Raw genomic sequence first — 20,219 nt, 5'->3', positions numbered from 1 at the left:
TTAAGGACCTTCCAACTCAAACGATTCTATGAAACAGCAGGAGATTTTGGTTAAACTATGTCCATATGTACTTCGACAGGAAATGAGTCATATTCTTGCAAAATCATAAGCTGAAGAATTTGTGACTTTTGTATGAAAATTTCCATTTGTGGGTAAGTCAGATCTCCTTCTCTCTCTAGGTTTTTCTCAGGCATCAGGAATGTCTTCTGAGCCTGCTGCATCTGCCTCGGAGCAGTCCCCCTCCTCTCTGCACTCGTCCAGTTCTCTTCATCTGCCTGAAAACCGCAGGACGAGAGATCGCTCCCCATCTCCCATGAGGGGGTACCTCATCCCCAGCCCCCTGCCCACGCGGCGCACCAGGACGTATTCAGCGTGAGTATTGGGAAACCTGCACTTAGCGGGGACAGCCAAGTGACTGCGTCTGGGCAGATTGATCAGCCCCTCACTTAGGTGGAGCAAGGTTGAGTTTGTTGTATCTGGAAAGTGCTTTGGTCTTTACTGTTATCTTTTCCCCTTAAAATCTCATGGGATTAGAATTTTATTAGTCTTAAATTGCTTCTAGTTTTCTATAGTCTGCTTGGATAAAGAAAGTTGGAAGTATTTCCCTCTCTTTAAGACCAGATTGGTACTATTAAGTAGTTGCTGCTGAGGAACATACTGGCTGTGTAGTGAATAGGTTATTTGAACCGTTGTGCCCGTTTGCTTGGAGTGCTGCAGCTGAACCTTCTGCATCCGTGCTCAGCAATGAACTGCTCTTTGTGCTCTATTTCCCAGAACTGTGAGAGCATCAGAGGGTCCCATCTACAAAGGCGTCTGTAAATGTTTCTGTCGCTCTAAAGGCCATGGCTTCATTTCCCCTGCAGATGGAGGGCCTGACATCTTCGTACACATTTCTGAGTAAGTTGCTGCTGAGAAAGCTGGAGTCTCAGTTTTTTCTTGATTACTTAATGCTTTAGATATATCACATTCTAAGGGCGTCAAGCTATGAGCTGTCCTTAATACCAAGCAGTTACGCAGATGTTACAGAAAAAGAAGATAATTTACCTCTGCCAGTATTACTATAAATCTGTTGAGAACTAGTAGATCATTCTATCAGTCTACTAGAATAAGCTGTTTTGCCTCAACCTTTTCTCTGCTAGGGGGTTTGTTAGTAGCTCTGCTTTTTTCCCTTGAACTCATGAAGATCTGTTATATCTGAATATACCTTTTGATGAATCAAATGAATTGAGCTTTTCAAGTCTGTATTTTTTTTTTCTTCCAGTCTAAAACACTTTCTGGTTTCTTTTCTAAGTGTGCTGCAGCCTTTAAAAGTTACTAAAAAAAAAAAAGGGGGGAGGGAGAAAATATAGTTGTGTGGATGTATTTTCAGTACGTAGAGATAGGAATCTTCTTCCATACTTCTGCTGCTTCTCTTTCTATACATCCCATAATCGCATTAGCCCTTCTTGTCCTTAGACTCTTGCTGACTTGCTTATCTGCTCTGACCTCTGCATCCTCTGCAGCATCAGGGTTTGGTGCAATCCCAGTTGCAGTCTGTCATCTTCTGGCAGCAGGGTTTGCATTCCTGGCTCCCAGATACATGACTTCATATTTTGTTGCACTGCAGCACATTTGATTTGAATAGGCCCCGCTTGCCAAGGGATCTGGATCACTCTGACTGTCTTCATTATTTATTGCTTGAGTGATCTCCAAGTTTATATTTGTTTCTAGATGGGGTTGTTGACCAGCATGGGGGTTGAAACTGGCCTACGTTAGGATTACTTTTCTCCATCAATTACTTATCTTTTTACTTATCAGTGATTAGTCTAGCTATTGCTTACAGTGTTGAAGCTATGTAACCCTCATTTGTTTTCTTTGGAGTGGTTGTCCAGTGGTAAGTCAATAAGAGCCTTACCAAATTAGCTCAGGTGCCCTCAGTTATCTTTTCTGCCCATGCAGTTAACACATCTCCTTTGAGAATGAGCACGCTGGCATTTTTCCAGCTTTTCTGAAATGTTTTCTGCATGATGGGCTGTTCAGGGTACACAAACTGCTTCTGCCCTTGATCGCCCTCCAAACAGCTGTAATTCAAACTCCAGTGATGTTTTACTGTTAGTCTGTTTAGCCAAAATATCTCCTTTGCTGAAGTCCTATATGACATTACAAAGATCTTTTTTTTTGGCTGTTGTGATTTTAGTGGTTTGTGCGAGGCCCCATCGCAGGATTCCCTTCTTAACTATATGCTGTGGTTAAGTGAGTGTACCCTGGATGCAACGTGCCATCTTTATCCTTTCTTCCACCCAGTCAATCCATCCCAAAAACAGTACTGAACAAGTTGTGGTTGTGAAAGTTCATAGGCAACCACATTTCTTATTTTCAGCATATTTATGTTGCTGACACTTCTGCTTGCCCTCATCCTTACCCAGCCATGCTCTCAGCTTGCTCTCCCCCAAGTAATGGATGAGTGGAGGAGGGCTGTTGTTTGGGCAAGGGATAGCATGCTCCAGCCTTAGCTATGGCTTCCCAGGTCTCAGTTTGGTGTCCTAGCCCTTGGGTCATGTTTATCCCCTTCATTTTTAATTGCTTCACTTCAATTCATATTTGAATTAGTACTGATGGGGACCAGACTATCTCTGTAAGTCATGCTGCACAGAGCAGTGTACACTGCAGTTTTTCTGCAGTACAGCAATTCTCTTAAAGCAGAGCAGGTTCTTCTTTCACCATACATGAGAAAATTGGACGGGCCTCCTCTGCCCCGTCTGCTGCTGGAAGGTGACAGAGCCTTTCTGGCACCCAACCCACTCTCAACAATCTGGTGATGGAGTTCCACTGCCTCCCTGGCTGATCCCTTCCTGTAAGGAGCAGATCTGGTTCCTAATTGTTTCTGGTGTTCAACCCACCTCTCTCTTGCTTTCACTGTGGCCCTTCATTCTCTGTAGCAGATAGGTGATACCTTTCTTTTTTAAGCTTATAACTTCTGTGTTCACAGATCACTTTTTCTGGTGATGTGAGTTGGGTGTGCCCAACATAGTGAGTAGGTTGATGTGGTTTTGAGCAGTCCATAGCAATCCCACTTGCCTTTCCCAGTATATATGGGTGTGAGCATGTAAAGGAAACTTTCTTTTTTATTATCCTCTGGGCCTTTGCATTAGACTGTGATTTGGGCTGAAACCTGTGTGCCTGCAAAGACAAGGCAAGGAGATAGTTCACTGGAGAGCCCTGATGAATTAATGACCACACTTTTTTTTTTTTATTAAGGATTTTCTTTTTTAAAAGTAGCTGATGTCTTGGAGCCAAAAAGCATGTGCAGTGCTTGTGGGTTGTCTGTGGTTTGCTAGTGCTTGGCTCTGAAGGAGAAAATACTGCAATGCAGACAGGCCTTTGGTTTCCTGACCCCATGTTTGATGATGGCTTTGTAGAACTGATGCTACACTTCTCCCAGTGCTTTTGACTCACAGCACCTTTGTGTCCCAGAACACATCCTGCACTTGTTGTGTTTTCCTCACATGTTATTTTGTGATCTCAGGGAAATATGCTTGTGGACCTGTAACTCTGGTGAACTGGGGCAGGGGAAAAGATAGCTGCAGAATATATCTTCTGATGATGTCCCAGGTAGAGATAAAATCTTGTTCTGTTGCTGGCTGTACTGGAGAGGTACCAACAGTGTCATCTTCCTGTAGTGAGGAACCCAGCTGTGCCCTGGCCACTGTCACACTGCATTACAGAAACCAATTTCTGAGCTACCTGTGCCTGTGGAGACATCACACTACTTGCTTTCCTCTGGCTTTCTGCTATGTCACTGTATTTAAAGCAGAGTATTAATGCTACCATCTTCGGTGTGGCTGCTCTCCTAGTGGAGTGTAATGATCCTGGCTGGAAATTAACTGATAATTAGAAACCATCTGAGAGCTGAATTTGAGCTGGGGGAATGATTCATCCAGCCCCTCTTCCTTTCCTGTGAACTAACAACAGTTTCTGGGGCTGCTGGGAAGCCAAATCTGCACTTTCTGATTTCCTTCGAAATATTTGAGGCACTTTATCTTGCCTGCTTTGTGCACTTCCTTCCTGATGTGTGTCTCTCCTGGTGCCTTGCTGCAACTGTTAAGTATCTGAAATGAGCACTTTGAGTGTGTGTGTGGGGGGGGAATGGGGGCAGGGGAGAGAGGCTGCAGAATATCAGTTCTTCCTTGGGGAGGGGTTTGGATCTTAGTAAGACAGGAATAGATTTTCCTAGGAGTTCTCCTTTGCACCCAAGTTGGCTCAGAAAACTTGTGTGTTGCACCAATGCACATAGGAATTCCAGCTTGTTGTGTTTATAGCAAAACCTCTCCAGGATCTCTACATAACTGTGTAAGCCATGATAGCTGAAAGTCAGTACTTGTACTGTATGTTCAAGCAGTGTGGTGGGCAGTGCAGGAGACTGTAGCTGCCCAAGGACAGGGGCTCCCTGGTTAGTAAGCACAGAACACAACAGCCAGGGCTTTGGCTTCTGGATGTGAATGGTAGGTGTTGCTGTGGTGGAATCTCAGTTGAGTGCTTGCAGAAGCCTGAGACCAGGTAGAAATCTTTGGAAAGCTCTGCTTCTTGTGATCATCACTCTCTTCCTCTTAGTGAGCTGCATAGTGTTGAATTGGCTGTTCAGAGCAGACATAACAACCCTCAAGCATGGATTCCAAAATCATGAGATCTCTGGAGACCTGAGCAAGAGTGTGACGCATCTGGTGTACTGGAAGAGAAGAGCAGCTTCCTTCCTAGCTGTGGGAGGACCAAACCAGGGCCCTCAGAGAGTAGGGCAGTCTCATAGAAGAGGTCTTGGTTGTTTACAGCTGGGATTCCTCAGTGTTTGGGCCTCTTTCAAACTTGTATTTCCCAGTTAGGAGTGACTGGTGGGCGACTCCTGCTACTGGTTTTCCTGCCAACCATCTCGATAAAGACATTGCTGGCATTGCTGATCTCAGCTGACGCTGCATCGGAATGCATTCAAAATTAGAAACTCGGGATGGTTCATTACTGTGCTGAGTCCTGTTGTTTAGTGAAGATGCAAGTTTACAGGGAGGTATGCTGAAGAGTTAAATAAGCTTTAAGAAGCTCACAAGATAACGCAGCCCATCGGTCTGTAGGAACTGTCAGTCTTGTTGGCCAACAAGCTCAGAATTAACTGAAAACTTCTGTTCAGAAATATTTCCATTTGACTTAGTCTTTGTCCCCAGAGGTTTAACTGGAGCCCTGGAATATGAATAGCAGCTGTGAAGAGGAAGAGCTAGAACAGCCCTTATTTAGGTAATTTCCTAATAACCTCCCAGCTCCCTAAGAATAGTGCAAATAAAATGCTCCACTGTACCAGGCTGAGACTGAGCTGGGAAATGGGAGTTGCTGCATCAGATAGAACTCACTCTATTGTCTCATTCTGACACTGACACCAAAAAAACATTTCCTATTTTTAGCTTAATATATGAAAGAATGTTAAAGTTTCTGGATAGGAATTATATATATATATATATATATATATAAAATTTATTATTATATATATACATACATTGTGTATATGTATATATGTGTGTGTGTGTATATATATATATATGCGTGTGTATAATATCCGTTTGTTTGAATAGGAATGTGCATACAGATCTCTTAAAAAAACAGTGAAGGTCTCCACCTCTGCTTTAGATCAACGTTTAATATGTAGCTAGAGTAAAAATAGTTTTTAAAAGTCTGTGTTTAACTTGCTGTACCAGATTATCCAGGTAAATTTTGTACAGAGTGGCTGCTGCAGACAGAATGTCTTCCAAGATCTGTTTACTTTCTCTGATCTCCTCCAGCTCATTTACCTTGCAGCACTTAAGGCAATTGCTTCCTGATGGAGGATCATCCTGCAGATTAGCCATCTCATCACCTTTCAGGTGCCATTATACTGTTCTTTCTTGACACCACCAAAAAATATTGTACAAGCTGGATGCTGTTTGTTTGTAAGCCTTGCTTAGTGATGCTGATGCTGGAGCAAATCTGCATATATCCAGTAACAACAGTTATGCCATTCACAAATAGATGTGACTGGGCTGCAAAGAAGGACCTTTGTCCCCAGTGCATATGAAGATCCAGAGGACAATGAGGTAATAATCTCATATTAGTGGGCACCAAGAATCACTGACAGTTGGAAAGCTGCAGGGATGAAAAGAATATCTGACCTGTGGGAGACAGGTTTAATGGCTGAAAGCAGAGTGCGAAATTTGAGCTGTTTGTGTGGTCACAGCCTTCTCACATAACTTTGGGAAGGACAGTATTAGTCTTCATCGGGTCCAGCCAAGAAGGAGTATGGCAAACCAGAAGATGAGAGAAAGTACTGTTAGGATTGAATGAGGTTTTACCACAGCTTCAGTTTCTTGTAGCATCAGTTTAAATAAGGTAAGAAACCAAGAAAGGAACAGATGCTGTCATGGTAATGCTGGTCCTGTAAGAAGTGCTTCCTAGTTGAGAAAAGTTCTTATGGGTTCTTTTTCTTATTCTCAGGGATAAAAAAGCAGCACCACTTGGGTTGGAGGTGCACTGGTTACTGCCTTCTTAGCAGAAGCCATCCTGATATGTAATTCATTTCCCTTTTAAGCCAAACTCATCCCAATGAAGTCCACATCATTTTTAGCATTTGAGCTGTACTCATTTCTCACTTCAGATTCCAATGATACACAATTGCTTTTAAGTTCCTGAAACAACAGCTGCCTTTGTGTGTGAGCATGTTTTGGTGCTGCAGGAGATAGCAGAAGCTCACTTGTGCTTTCAACCACACCTTCTAAATACTCTGCAGATTCAAATGTTAGTGTTGCTTGGTCTCTTCCTGTTTTACAGGAGCTCTCAAAGAACAAGTAAAGTTCCTGTTCATGGAAAAAGTCCTTTCAGCCCAACTTAAGATCTTTTCCTGGGCAGGGCATCCCTATTGTTTGCTTCCTGTAAAGTGGTGATTTCTGAGCTCACTGCTTGCTGTGCACGTTCATCCTCTGTGCAGGAATCAAAAGTGATGCCTGTTGTTGTGGAGTGGGTGGCCACACTGCTAAGAGGAGACGCTGCTTTATTTCCAGCTTTAACTAACTGCTGTGCCTCAGTTTGCTGAAACCCTGTCTGCAGCTGCTCCTGGCGCTTGAGGCCGGATGCAGAAACACTTTTCATTACAATTTGTTCCAGAGGCTCAGTTGTACTTGAGTAAAAGTAGACTTTCTGCTTTGACTTGTATTGTCAGCGCTCATAACATCTGAGTTGGAAGCGTTTCCACTCGCTGTGTTTTTCCTAGGCTGGTATTTCTGTGTATGGATAATGTCTGTGTGGTAGTGCATTCTGTTGAAAGCTAATACCTTGCTAAGGTGGGACTGCTGTCCTGCACAGGTTGTGCTGTACTAATGTATTTTTTAGCTCAGATAACAAGTCCTTTATCTTTTGGGACTGATGGCTTACTCACCTGTGTGCATGAGCACTGCAGCAGCATGGTGGACAGTCTTAGCTGATGTTCATGAGCTACTGCACTCAGCAAGATGATGGAGCGTTCGCTTGCACTAGATGAAAGATAAACTGCTTGTGAGTTGTTATTTTTATTTTGCTGTGGTCTCCAAGTAGGTATTCCCTGATACTTTCTTTGGAAGGGGAAGGTTGCTGCCTAGTGTGTGTTTGTCACATTGGCACAGGAGGGCTGGGGAGGTTTGTCTGCTTTGTGTTGGCTCCTCATCCCCAGAGTGTTCTGTAGTTCTTGCAGGTCTGTCTTCAGGTTGCTGACCTCAACTCTAAGTTTTCAGGTACCAATTAGTACAATGTGGCATGAGCTTGCTTCCCATCAAGCTTGTCTGCTAACTCTTAATGTGTGCTTCAGCTGCACTAATGAGTAGCAGGAGGGTGGACAGTTCTTGACTTCATCTATGGCTGAAACTTTCTCAGAAGGCCCTGCCAGGACTTCAAGCCAGCTGCAATGGGAACGCACGTATGTCTTGTTCTGGTGTGCAGACTGTGCTTTGCTGATCTTTTTCTCATTTGCAGTGGTCAGTACTTGAGAAAGCATATACAAGGGCCATGTGAGAACAAGGGTGTTGCTTTATCAGAATCAGGTGAATCTCTGCTCCTGAGAGGATTGTAAATACTGGATGTGCAAACGTTTCACTCCCAAAGAAATCTCAAACCTGTTAGGGGAATTGAGGGCTATAAATAAAGGCAGTAACTGAAGAAGACTGCCATAGCAAGAGTCTAGAGGTGGGGACCCCAGTGCAGTACTTCAGTATGATACAGGGCTGTGCTGGTGACAGGTCATCTGGGGACTTCGGAGGTAAGTAAATGTCAGTAGGATCAGGTGTATGGGGAGGAAAGGCTGTCAGGACTGATCAAGGAGGATTTAGCTTGGCTTTTCTGTAAATATTTTTTTTCTGCTTGCAATTTACTGCCACTTTCCCAGGCACCACCCTGAAGAGTTCATCTTAGGACATTCCCTCTTGGGTCTGGTGTATGGCAGATAGGGTCTAAAGAATATGTTTCAAGTGACAGGAATGCCTTTAACTCCTTGTAACAGACTGTAGATCTGTATTTAGATATGGGAACATTTTCAATATTGCCTTGATAGGATCAGTCAGTGAAGAATAAAGTTTGTTTCTTTTCCTCAACTTCCCATGTGAGAAGATAAGATTTCTGGGTCAGTTTTAGCTTCCACTGTACATGCCAGCCTGTCCTGTACTGCAGGCTGCTTCTGCTCAGCTGCAGCCTGCCAACACCAGCTCTCCAGCAGTGGTTCTGATGCATGAGTCGAGGGAGCAGAAGCTGAGGTAGCTCTGAAGTAGGAAGAGTGGGAGAAAGGCAGTGCAGGTGATGCAGTGTTGTACTGAGTTTTACAGAACTCAGGGGAGAAGCAAAATCTGATGTGAAGTTGCAACTGGCAGCAAGTGACAGTATATTTGTCTCTTATCAGTCCTGTCTGTCTTTCCTGTAATAGCAAAAATATTAACAATAAAGAGAGAGGACATGAAAGGCACTACTGAAGTCTTAGGTTCCTGCAGTGCATTTGTAAGGTAAAATTCCTGGGTGGGGTGAGCATGGTGTCAGTGAAGGCAAAACAAGCACAGCTGTCCAGAAAAGGCTTTTTTCCTCCCTCTGAACCCTCTAAAAAAGTACGTGAGCAAGTCATGCAAATCAGGCATCTGATAGATTTTATAATTAGTGTGTATCTGTTCTTCTATCCTGCTCTCACTGCTCACAAATTGTATCCACTGAAAAATATCTGAACAAAAAGAAATCTAAAGCATGAATTGTCAAGGAAGGGAGTCCTCAGCATGGGCTTGTGAAGTAACATCCTATCAAAGAATTAGGCAAATGTGTTCAGAAGGCATCTCTGCATGACTTCACTGGCACATGCTGAGATTTTTTATTAAAAAGCTTTGATCTTGAACATGAGGTGAGGAAGGCTGTTACTCTTTGCAGCTCTGTCTCATCAGTATGTTGCTCTGGTCAAAAGGTGCCAGCTGTTATTGCTTTCTCACTATTCCCAGATAAGACTCACAGTCGTATCACAGTAACAGCTGCAGGATGGGAGTCCTCCAGCATTGCTCAGCATGGCTGGTAGTGAGCAGGTAGAAGCGAGTGTGTGACCTGTGGGAGTCAGAGGTGCTGGAGGAGAGCTGCATTGCTGTAACACATCAGAACCGCTGGCTTTTTTCTCCTTCCCTTTTTTCCCCAAAGCTGCTGACACTGTATATTACTTGAAGATTTTTTTTTTTTTTTTTAATATTTTAAATACCAGAGACAAACTGAGTGTTATGGTGGAGTCACTTAAAGATAAATCAGTGAATACAGTTGTACAATCCAAACAGTTCCTAAACGAAATAGCAAGCAGTGTCAGCCCTGCCCTCTAGTGTACCAGCTTTAGGAATGTGGGGGAAGGTGCAGGGATCACAGCAGTGCTGTCCTATATTGGGCTCAGCTGACTTCAAGTCATTTTAGAGGTTGTAGTTGAAGGTTTTCCTGTTCTTTAGCCTAGTGCTGTTTATAGTGATCTCATGGGATTTTGCTGTGAGACATTTCAAATCAACCTCAGCTTTGGTTGCTGATGTGGTGGTGGTTTTTTTTGTTTGTTTGTTTGAACAAAACAAAAGACCACCCGAAATTTCCTTACGCATATATTTGTTATGATAAAAAATTAGACTAAAGGAAGACTGTGATTTATAATGATCTGAAACTTCCTTTCCACAGCATCGAAGGCGAGTACGTCCCTGTGTCAGGGGACGAGGTCACCTACAAGGTGTGCACCATCCCACCAAAGAACGAGAAGCTTCAGGCCGTGGAGGTGGTCATCACCCACCTGGCCCCAGGCACCAAGCACGAGACCTGGTCGGGACATGTCATCAGCTCCTGAAGTTGCCCAGGGGATGCTGTCTGCGTGGGTCACTGCTCAGCGCCTGCCATCAGGGAACCTGACCTAAGAATAGTCTGCAAATGGTGCGGGAGGAAATACTGCATTGTCAATAAAAGCAGAAGTAGGCCAAAATTACCATCTTTACAGTAGGCCTGATTTAACAAAGGAGAAAAAAAAAGGCAATCCAGATGCTAATGAAATGAAAAATTATGTCTTTATTAATGTGTTTACAAAAATGTATTTTAAAGAGATGTAGTTTGTGTGCTTTGAGGGGTTGGATTTTTTTTTTTTCCTTTATTTTGAACCAATTCCAGTCCCTCAGGGGACTCGGGGAGCCTTGAAGGAGAGCCCTTGCAGCACAGCCAGCTGTAGCAGATGCACAGGTGCAAGGCCCCGTGGGTGCATGAGCACTGTGGTCCCTTGAGCTGTGCTTCTGCAGGTGTCAGAGTACACTTACTGCTGGTAGCAGTGCCTCACTGCCTTGACATGAAAGTGAGCAAGCTGCTTCCTGCTGCAATTTGTTTTCCTTGTGGAAGAAAGATCACAAACTGCTGCACAGTGGAAAATCTCCATCTGGTGGTTATGCTCTGATGGCCTTCAGGTGCAGCATTTGCAAACATGTCTGTGTATGTGTGGAATATTGTGTGTTTTTTCTAAAAAAAGCCTGGATTGTTCATGAATTTACTTTGGTGCCTTGATGGTTGATTAGCAACAGATTTTATAGGCCAGTATTACTTAAAATAAAAAAAAAAAATAAAAAAATTGCTTCAAGGTAAGTGGGTAGAAAGCTGTAGAGTAGCTTCAAAGCTTCTGGCTGTGTCTGAATTGAGACTACCTTCTTGACTGCATATAGCTGATAAATGTCTGCTGTGGTGTTTCACTGGCAGGCAGGCGAAATAATTTCTGAAAAGCAAGTGAGGTGCTGTTGAGCTCACTGTGTACTGAAGTACTGTGAGGGTTATTTAGTAGACTCGCCTCTGGGTGGAGTAGATTCTGCAGCTGTGTTTTTTAGAAGACTTTCTTGATAGGATGTGCTCTGGCCACCCTTGCCTCAGCTCTCTTCTCTGCCTGCGAGGTTGCATATAGTTGAAGTAATGTGACTATGCTGTTCCCGTTTGCCTTCCGTACCCTTTTTCAAATGAGGCATTTTTTCCTCTTTTCTTTCCTAACAGTGGATTTTTATTGACTTTGCACATAAAAAAGAATAAAAATAGAAAAAGATTGCACGATACTCTTCTGTTAGCTCCATGGCGCGGTGTAACTTCAGTTGCCTGTTTGCAGTTTTTCCAAGAGGCTCTCGCTGTCATGAAATGTCTCAGGACTCTCACAGCAGAGATCTGTTCCAAGGTCTGACCTGGGGAGAGAGCTCAGCTGTACGAAGGTCAGTAACTGCTGTGATGGCTTGTTTTACTTTAAGCTGTATTACATCATAGTGTGCTGTAATGACCGGCCTGCAGCGGCTTTTTGTTTTTAACCACGACTAAGTAATGGTAGGTTTGACACTATCTAGCTTGTGGAGTACTGCATATTGCTTTCTTTACAATAAATGCAGCTGTTATAATGCTGTAATATGTCTTCAGTCTGATCTCTACGTAATCTGAGTTGAAGTTCTTTGAACAGAGGACACTGCAGTGTCTGCATATGCATGCTGTTAAGATGATATGCATTACCAGAAGAAGTAGAAAGTAATTTACCATGTTTTCTAGCTGCATAATCAATTAGTGTACAAGATTTTATATTTCTATCAAGACATTATTTTCATTATATAATATTCAGTACCAGCTGTTCATGTTAACCTACACTGGGGGGAACAGGGAGGATGGCCTGGCTGTACCAGCTGAAGCTGGGAGACCAAGGCATTGTAGAAAGGGCTCCCAGCAGTCAGCATTCAAAACTTGCAGGGAAACTTCAGCCAGGCTTCAGGGGCTCTTTCTCTCAGTTTGTTTCTCATCTGGTGGCATGAGGCAGATGATGACCTATTGGCAGTGGCAGTATGTGCAACAAACCTGGTTTTGGTCCTTCACAGGGTGTTTTGCATAGGTTTTTGCAAACAGGAAACAACTGTGAAGTAATGCAATAGCTAGCTGCATCACATTTGTGTACATACAAAGCAGCAGCTATTAGGCTGTGGTTCTCTTTAGAGACATTTCTCATAATACTAATGGGTCTGGTCCAGCATCTGCTTTCATTAAAATGGTCAAGCCTGAATTACATTATGGAAGTGTGCATATGAGAAGTGGATTAGGCTAGAACTTTCCAATGAAAGCATCACAGCATCCACCATCTCTTTTGCAAGCCCTTTGAACTTAATGCTTCTTTTTTTTTTTCTTTTTAAGCTTTGAACAATCATGCAAAACTGAAATGGGAAGCATTAAATTAAGTAACTTTGTTGTACATACAGGAAACACAGAACAGATCTGCTTAAAATAATTTATTTGCCAAGATGACAGCGTTACAATTTTTTCATGATGAGATTTTTATTCTCTTTTTCCCAACTAAACCATTCCCAGAAGAGATTAATTTCCAAATGCCAGATAGGAGAAGTAGTATTAACAGTTACTCTGATTGCCATGCTTCAATGTGAATTTTAATAGAAACATCTATCATTTATTGTAGCACTAAAAAAATCTCACCTACCCATATTCTTACCAGGAATAGTGTAATAAGTGACAAAACTGTATTGTGTTGCTGCACTCATGTTATTTTAGCATTGGGTTTCCTTTTTTTCCACGGTAGATTTAAAATAGTCTGCAAAAAGCAGAAGGTCCATTAGCTGTACCTGCAGCTGGCAGTGCAGGCTGTGCTGAGGAGGCAACGAGCATCAGGTGGCCCAGCCCTCCTAGAGCTGCAGGCCCCACGCTGCTGACTGTGCCCTAAAACATGAGAAAGCTCAGGGGCTTCAGGCTCAGTTCTGCCTTCCCACCCCCCGGAAAAAAAATAAATAGTACAACATATCTATTACTCTGGTGTCTTAAAATTCGTGTCTTCATAGCACAAGGTTATTTATACATGTTTTTAAAAAGCCGTCACAATGTTTATTTTTAAATAGCAGCTTCAAAGCCAAAACAAGGCATAAAAGCCTTGCAGGCCAACTTTAAGGCCATAAATCATCAACAGGCAGATTAATGGGGGATGAGGGATGAGGGGGGAGTACAGTGTAATTAATTAGCAAAGTTAGTTTAAAGTGAGGGAAAGAAGGAAAAAACAAGACGAAAAACTAAGTTCATTTTTCCCTGCACAGACTTACAAAACGTGCTGTCAGGTGTATCTGAAACAATGCATCAACGTAACAGCATCACCCCTTTATTTTCCAGTAGCTCCTGTGACTTCAAGCACAGAGAGGTGAGGAATCAAGTTCTGCAGGTTAACCTGGCCAGAAATGTCTGGCTTTCTGAGTGAAATTAATTAGTGTTCCCAAAGTAATGCTCCACGGGGAAACACATGAGACACAGTGAAGTCATTTGGGCTGATGACTTTAAAAAAAACAAGCAAACAAATAAAAAGAACAAAACCACAACTAACCAAAAAGTACTTCTGCTAATAGAAACTGTGAAAGGATGGTCCTAAATGAGCTCTGCTCTATTAACCAGTTACCAAGGTTCTCTTGAGTTAAAACCCTTCCCTTTACACCTGCAAAGCACTGAGTATTTATGACCAATTACAAAAGCAATACAGAATGAAATGGTGTGAATTATTAAGCTGCCTTAACCATTTGGTAAATGTGAAGTCTAAAAGAAAGTCTTTTAATTAAAAAACAGCTCTTCACAGATTCTTCTTGTGTCCTGCGGGGACGTGACGCTGTGGCCTTCAGTTCTGGAGTCTGTGAAAATTTCATAATCGTTCCCACCCTGAAAAGAGAAAAGGTAAAAAGCAGAAGAGGATTTACTTAACATCATTTAACTTAATGTACAGTCGTAGTCTTGGGGGTGGAGAAAGAGTTTATATAGAAAATCCTGAGAAGAATATCCATTTTGCTCCAATTTACAATGTTGCTAACAAATGACCACCAGGACACTATTAAAACTGCCTATTGTCAAGCTGAAGTGCAGGCTTGATGTAACCAGTGCTTGTTACTAAGGTATCTACATTTGGAACTGGTTACCGGTCAGAGGATACTGAGGAAAGGATTGTAATTCCTGAAAGTAGCCAGCGCTCAGCAGCAGCCCCGCATCTTTCTTGTAAATGTAAAAGCAAGTAGCACAACTGAACTGAACTTGCAGGCAAGATCTATTTGAAATTTCAGACACCCTATTTATATTAATTTTTGAGAGATAGTAACTCATACATGCATATACATGTATCTGTTCTAAATGCAATTCTTGTCAGGCATAAGGCAGTTGTCAGGAACCTACAGTACTTGCAGTTTAAAATAGCAGCCCTGAAACACGCACACAAAACAATATACTCACTGGCATAGTCTTATCTCCAAAGAAATAAATAGTCTTGTACCCATCTTCTGCAATGATTCCTAAGCAGTACCTCTTGTCCCAGCCATCTGGGAATACATCAAAGCTTATCTGGCCTCCTAAGAAAGACATGAAGCAGGAAAGCTCTGTTATATTATAAGAACACATTTCTGACAACTGAGGAAGAACAAAATGGAGTATGACTTTTAGTAGAGGAAATTCTGTCAGACCCTGGACCTACTTAACAGCACAGAAAATATTCCAGAAGCTACGAGTTGTTGTGATTGAGCAGAAATGCTAAGTCATGGCCTGAACCAGTGATTGAGCACCTGGGGGGAAGGCAGGGCCAACCCAGGGGAGCTCAGGTGCAGGCAATGTACTGAGTAACAGAAGGGCTGCAGCCAGGATCCACCCCTTCCCAGACCTCATTTAAGGGCTGGCAGTGAAGATGAGAGTATCTCACTGGAGATCCCTGTGCACCAGAGGCCTTCTGAAGATAAGCAGCTCTTTCCTTTGTTTCTGTGCCTGTTGCATTTGAGCAAGTCCTCGCTTACTGCAGCCCGGGACCTTGTGACTGTGCTATCTCTGCTGTGCTTTCCATCATGTTACAGTGATTTTTCTGACTGTTTACCACTGAACAACTGTGAAAGTCTTGTAAGTTCCCAAATGCTACTGGATCTCAATTTGAGTATTTGACTAAATTTAACTCATCCTCAGTGTGGATGACGTTGCTTCATATGGACATTGTTGTCTTGATACAAATAAGTCTTTCAGAACAGAAAGAGGACTAAACCAGCCCTTGGAATGCACCCTAGTGGGACAGCTGTTTTTACCAACAGTATTGAGATCAGATCTGCATTTTTTTTTAGTGTCAGAGAGTAGGATAAACTGTCTCAGTCCCAAATTTGTGGACTTTGCCAATACACAAATGTGCTTCCCAGTTCAAGGAGGTGCCAGAAACGTATTTACAGCAAGCTGCAGCAGAGCGTTTCATTTGTGCCTCAGTGTTTCAGCACACAGCAGTAATGGCACCCATAGCTTTTTATAACTGAGAATTAATAAAAGGCAAGAATTACTGTAATACAGTAGCAGGGAAAGGAAGAAATATATGTGGAAAATTAAGTCCCCCTTATTATCATCACTTCTTTCATTAAAAATAAAAAAAAAGTCAAAGTTTAAAAATGAGCAGAATAAGTCACAGGTGACATTAAAATATACTGAACTGATGATAAGAAATAAAGTTCCCTTTGGTAAAATGTTCCAAATGAAAGCCATGGGGAGGGGGGGGGGAGGAGAGAAGGGGTGGGGAGAGCAGGTTGATTTGCGTGCAATGGGAGGATGGTGTTTCAAATGGAATTGTTTCAAATGGAATTATTTCAAATGTGATACCTATAGAAAATGTGAGGCCTTTTCCTGCAAATTCTCTTCGTAAATCAGCTACAAATTTTTCTCTTATATGCTCCTTCTGTTTAAAAAAAAGAAAAAGAAAAAAGAAAAACAGAAGAGATCAGCTACGTGCTGTGCTAATTCAGCAATAAAAATTCAGCAAAAAAACCCCCCACAAAACGTCCAAAGCTTTGAGTACCAGGACTGCTTTAAAAGGCTTGAAAGAGTGGGAAAGGAGGAGCTGAGCAGGATGGATATACTAAAGAGCACTGCAGATAAAGAAAGAAATGTGAGCCAAGCCTGCCCCTTACCCAAGTAATCAGTTAATTATTCCACAAAAAAACCTAACCACTGTATCTATTTCCTGAGGTCTGAAGAAAGAAATTAGTTAAACAAACCAGCATCATACTTTTCCAGTATTTCATTTTAGAGGATTTTTTTTTAAAGCAATTTCTGGCTGTTGCTGCTTCTGCCAGAACTCGGATATTTTTCGAGAGCTGTGACTCACCTTATCGAGTTCATAGAACTCAATTCGTTCTTCCTGGCTACAGCTTCTGCCAATGGGGGACACATTTAACATCCCATTTCGGAATTCAATAAAAGTCCCCCTGGAAGAGAATTAACAAGGCAGGAAACAGATGAAACAATGTTCAAAATACCAAAAGCAACAATCAGGCTTTCTTTAATTCTAAGGACAGTGGCAATCAGATGTATCCTTCAGCACCCCCTTGTATCTAAAAATGGGTAGAAAGAAGTAGTGCTGACATCAAGGTGTCTGCTGGACTTGTATTTTATGAATGGTAAGTGGATGATGTGGTTTTAAAAGCATGACTGAAGCATCCTGTCAGTGTGACTATCCGGCCCTAGCAGCTGTTCTCCTGCTTTTGGATGGAATTTTGAGATCGTGCGAATCTTGGCGATGTTTCTGGCTGGTCTGAAGTTGTGGGTTTTCTTTCCTATGGTATCTGCTTTGCACATTTATGCTCAACACTCTTAGATGGTGCCTTGAGATGCATCTATGCACATACCTTTTTTTTGGCAGTTTAATCTTTGCAATGTAACTCAGGCAGTAGTTGATAAGATCTTGCAGCACATCCTCACCCAGGTGACCCTGAATGTTCTAAACAAAATAAATGCCCATTTAACCAAGTGTCCAGAACTGGAGCTCCTCAAAACAGTTTACAGGGCGAACACAGCTGCTGGATAATCAGTTGATATTACAACAGAGTGATGGCCTTTCAATAAGCACCTCTCCATTAATGCACAGGTGATACTAATTAAAGGCTCCCACTTTTTTTTTTCTCTGAACCATGAAACCAAACTCTCATTTAAATGTTCCCTTTAAATATGTGAGCTAAAACAAACCACAACAGGCAGGACACTGGAAACAAACGTTGCATTAATAGGTGTTGCAGTCTCACCCCTACCTGCTTGCTGAAGAACTTCCCATCTTTGTATGCCACGAGGCCATTCTCCGGAAACACGTAGTCAAACTTTTCAACCACTGCAACCGAACAGAAAGACGGCAATAGCAGGAACTGCCCGCGTGTTTAAACATGCAGTTCCCTTAAGCGTTACAGGACGGCAGTCCGTGCTTTCCTCCGTCGCGCAGCCATCCGGCCCTTACCGTCATCGCCGAGCTGCTCCTTGATCTTCTCGAAATCGGAACCGCCGACAACGCCCACCTTCACCTTCTGACGCAACCTCTGCAAGAACTCCGCCATTTCCGCCGTGATTTTCTACGGTCCAAAATGAGACGGTGCACAGGCGTCAGCCTTCCATGGAGTTGCAGAGGCTCGCCGCCGCAGCCCCGTGCACAGCTATGGGCACAGCCCGACCGCCCCGTGCACAGCTATGGGCACAGCCCGGCAGCTTCGTGCACAGCTATGGGCACAGCCCGACCGCCCCGTGCACAGCTATGGGCACAGCCCGGCAGCTTCGTGCACAGCTATGGGCACAGCCCGACCGCCCCGTGCACAGCTATGGGCACAGCCCCGACCGCCCCGTGCACAGCTATGGGCACAGCCCGACCGCCCCGTGCACAGGCGCTGCCCCCCTTGGCCCCAGCACGGCCCGGCCCGCCTCGGGGAGCAGCGCGCAGCCCTGAGCGCCCCCCCCGCTTCCACTCGCCTGCCGCGGCGCCGTGAGGGTCCCGTCCACGTCGAAGAGGCACAGCGCCCCGCGCTGCGGCGGCGCCATAGCGGCTGGGAGCGGCGGCACCGCGCGGTGCCCGCCGGGAAGGGGCGGTGTCGTGCCGGCGGCGGCGTGGCCGCGCTCACGGACGGCGGCGCCATGGCGATGGTGAGCGCGGCGCGGCGTGGCGTGGGGGGAGGCCGCCGTGCTTGGGGTCCGGCCCGGGGTCCTCGTTTGGGCGCGGCGGTCGCCTCAGCGGGGAAGGGGGGAGTGCCGTGTCGGGAAAGCCACGTGTCTCGGTGCGCCGGGGCCGAGAGCGTGCGGGGAGGTCGGGCCCGGCGGGGTGGTTCTTGGTCGCCTGCGCCGGAACCTCGTGTCCTAAGGGCTCCATCCGCGGGAGCCCCGCCCCGCGCTGCTGTTGAATTCTGTTATGAATGGGGCCCGTGTTTCCCTGCGATTTTTCTGAGGTTTCCGTTATTTAACGTGTTCGCCGCCCCGCGTGCCGTGTGGGAGCCGTGCGCGGTGCTTTTTTCCGCAACAAACAATGGAGACCGGTGCCGTCATTTCGCTGTGCCCGCAGGTGCGGCTGTGCTGCGTTATGAGCGGCGGCCCGGCTCCGTCCTTGGGGAAATTCCTGCGCTGGGAGTTGCGGAGGACGGCGTGGACGAAGGAAGCTGCCGGCCCGCCCCGCTCGCTCGGTACGTCTGTGTGTCTGCGATCTCACTGCGCTCCTCCTGACGCGGCCCCGCAGAAGGCTGGAGATGGGAAAAGCGAGGAGTTCGACGTGGTGTACCGGTTCCCGGGCATCAAGTACTGCCGCGTGCTGTCCAGGCTGAAGCTGCTGCAGACCGCGACCACCCTGCTGGTGCTGCCGCCCGTCTGCTACCTGCACCTGCAGCAGCAGCTGCCCCAGGCCGTGCTGCTCTACACGGCCGGCATCGCGCTCTTTGCTGGAGTGATGCTGTACGGGATGAGCTATTTTTTCAGACGAATTATCGGATTGATCTACTTAAGTCGATCAGGAAGAACTGTCAAAGTGGCCCACTTGACGTTCTGGGGGAGGCGCAATGACATTTGCTGTCCCCTGGAGAAGGTGATGACTTTGGATGAGGTCGGGGATGCCAGAGGAGAGCTGCTGCTGCAGTTCAGGCGCTGTGACAGCACAGAGATCTTATATTTCACGATCAAATACGGCCAGATTGTGGACAGACAGAAGTTTCTGCAAATATTTGGAGAGCTGCAGTGATGGGGCAGCAGAGCGCCGCTGATGTTGCTTGTTGCGTTGTTACCTGTGTGGATTCTTGCGTGACATGTCTGTCTGCATACAGACATCTGTGGAGGCAGCTCTTTGTAGGAATTTATTTAATATGCTCTGATGATTGGGTATAGGCAAGCGAGGTGTAAAATGAAGAGCCTCGGAGAAGTCCAATTATAAATATTTTATTTAAGAATACTGATTACACGAGACGTCATTCCGTTATGAATTTGTGTACAATTACTAGTTCCACCATGAAGTGTACTTCAGTATTGGTTTAAACATTTATTTGGCACTGTCCACGGTATGCTGTAAACAATATTAACTTCATGTGCTTCAGCTGCAGTGCTTTCTATGTATTCTCTAACGTGATCTCGTCGGCACGTTGTACACAATTTTACAGTTAGTGAGAGTCGGTAAAAATTATAAAAACATCTAGAGTGCTCATCATCAAAGAGAAGATGTGCTAAGACTTCAACTTACTGGACCGTTGTTTCTGTAAAAGCACGAGACTTGCTAGGAGGCTAAAACTACTGTACTGATATGTCGAACTACCTAATTCCCAGAACGTGGTCAAACGCAGTTCTCAGTTTGACTTTCCTCTCGGTGATAAAACTCTTATGAGGACAGTGATCACACCAACCCCCAGACCCTTCTCCAGATTTCAACCACCTCTGTTCGAAAACCTGCT

General features: G+C 44.5%; 3 protein-coding genes across 3 annotated transcripts; 2 read left to right on the top strand and 1 right to left on the bottom strand.

Annotated features, from left to right (window-relative positions):
- Positions 1–199: 199 nt before the first annotated feature.
- On the top strand, positions 200–10,348 carry CARHSP1 (calcium regulated heat stable protein 1; the record flags this gene model as incomplete). The annotated part of the gene is made up of 3 exons (XM_079543160.1): positions 200–372; positions 775–897; positions 10,186–10,348. 3 exons carry the CDS (start codon positions 200–202, stop codon positions 10,346–10,348), a joined length of 459 nt encoding a protein of 152 aa, XP_079399286.1.
- A 3,743-nt stretch (positions 10,349–14,091) lies between these two features.
- On the bottom strand, positions 14,092–18,339 carry PMM2 (phosphomannomutase 2; the record flags this gene model as incomplete). Its single annotated transcript, XM_079542670.1, has 8 exons — positions 14,092–14,196; positions 14,758–14,873; positions 16,144–16,219; positions 16,649–16,748; positions 17,169–17,260; positions 17,568–17,644; positions 17,768–17,879; positions 18,271–18,339. The coding sequence occupies 8 exons, from the start codon at positions 18,337–18,339 to the stop codon at positions 14,092–14,094; spliced, it is 747 nt and encodes a 248-aa protein (XP_079398796.1).
- A 478-nt stretch (positions 18,340–18,817) lies between these two features.
- TMEM186 (transmembrane protein 186) lies at positions 18,818–19,519 on the top strand (the record flags this gene model as incomplete). Its single annotated transcript, XM_079543083.1, has 1 exon — positions 18,818–19,519. The coding sequence occupies one exon, from the start codon at positions 18,818–18,820 to the stop codon at positions 19,517–19,519; it is 702 nt and encodes a 233-aa protein (XP_079399209.1).
- Positions 19,520–20,219: the final 700 nt, after the last annotated feature.

The sequence above is a fragment of the Tetrao urogallus genome (genome assembly GCF_951394365.1).
Source record: "Tetrao urogallus genome assembly, chromosome: 15".
Lineage (NCBI taxonomy): Eukaryota > Metazoa > Chordata > Aves > Galliformes > Phasianidae > Tetrao > Tetrao urogallus.
The sequence above is the reverse complement of the archived record's forward strand: the minus strand, read 5'-3'. Positions and strand labels throughout refer to the sequence as shown.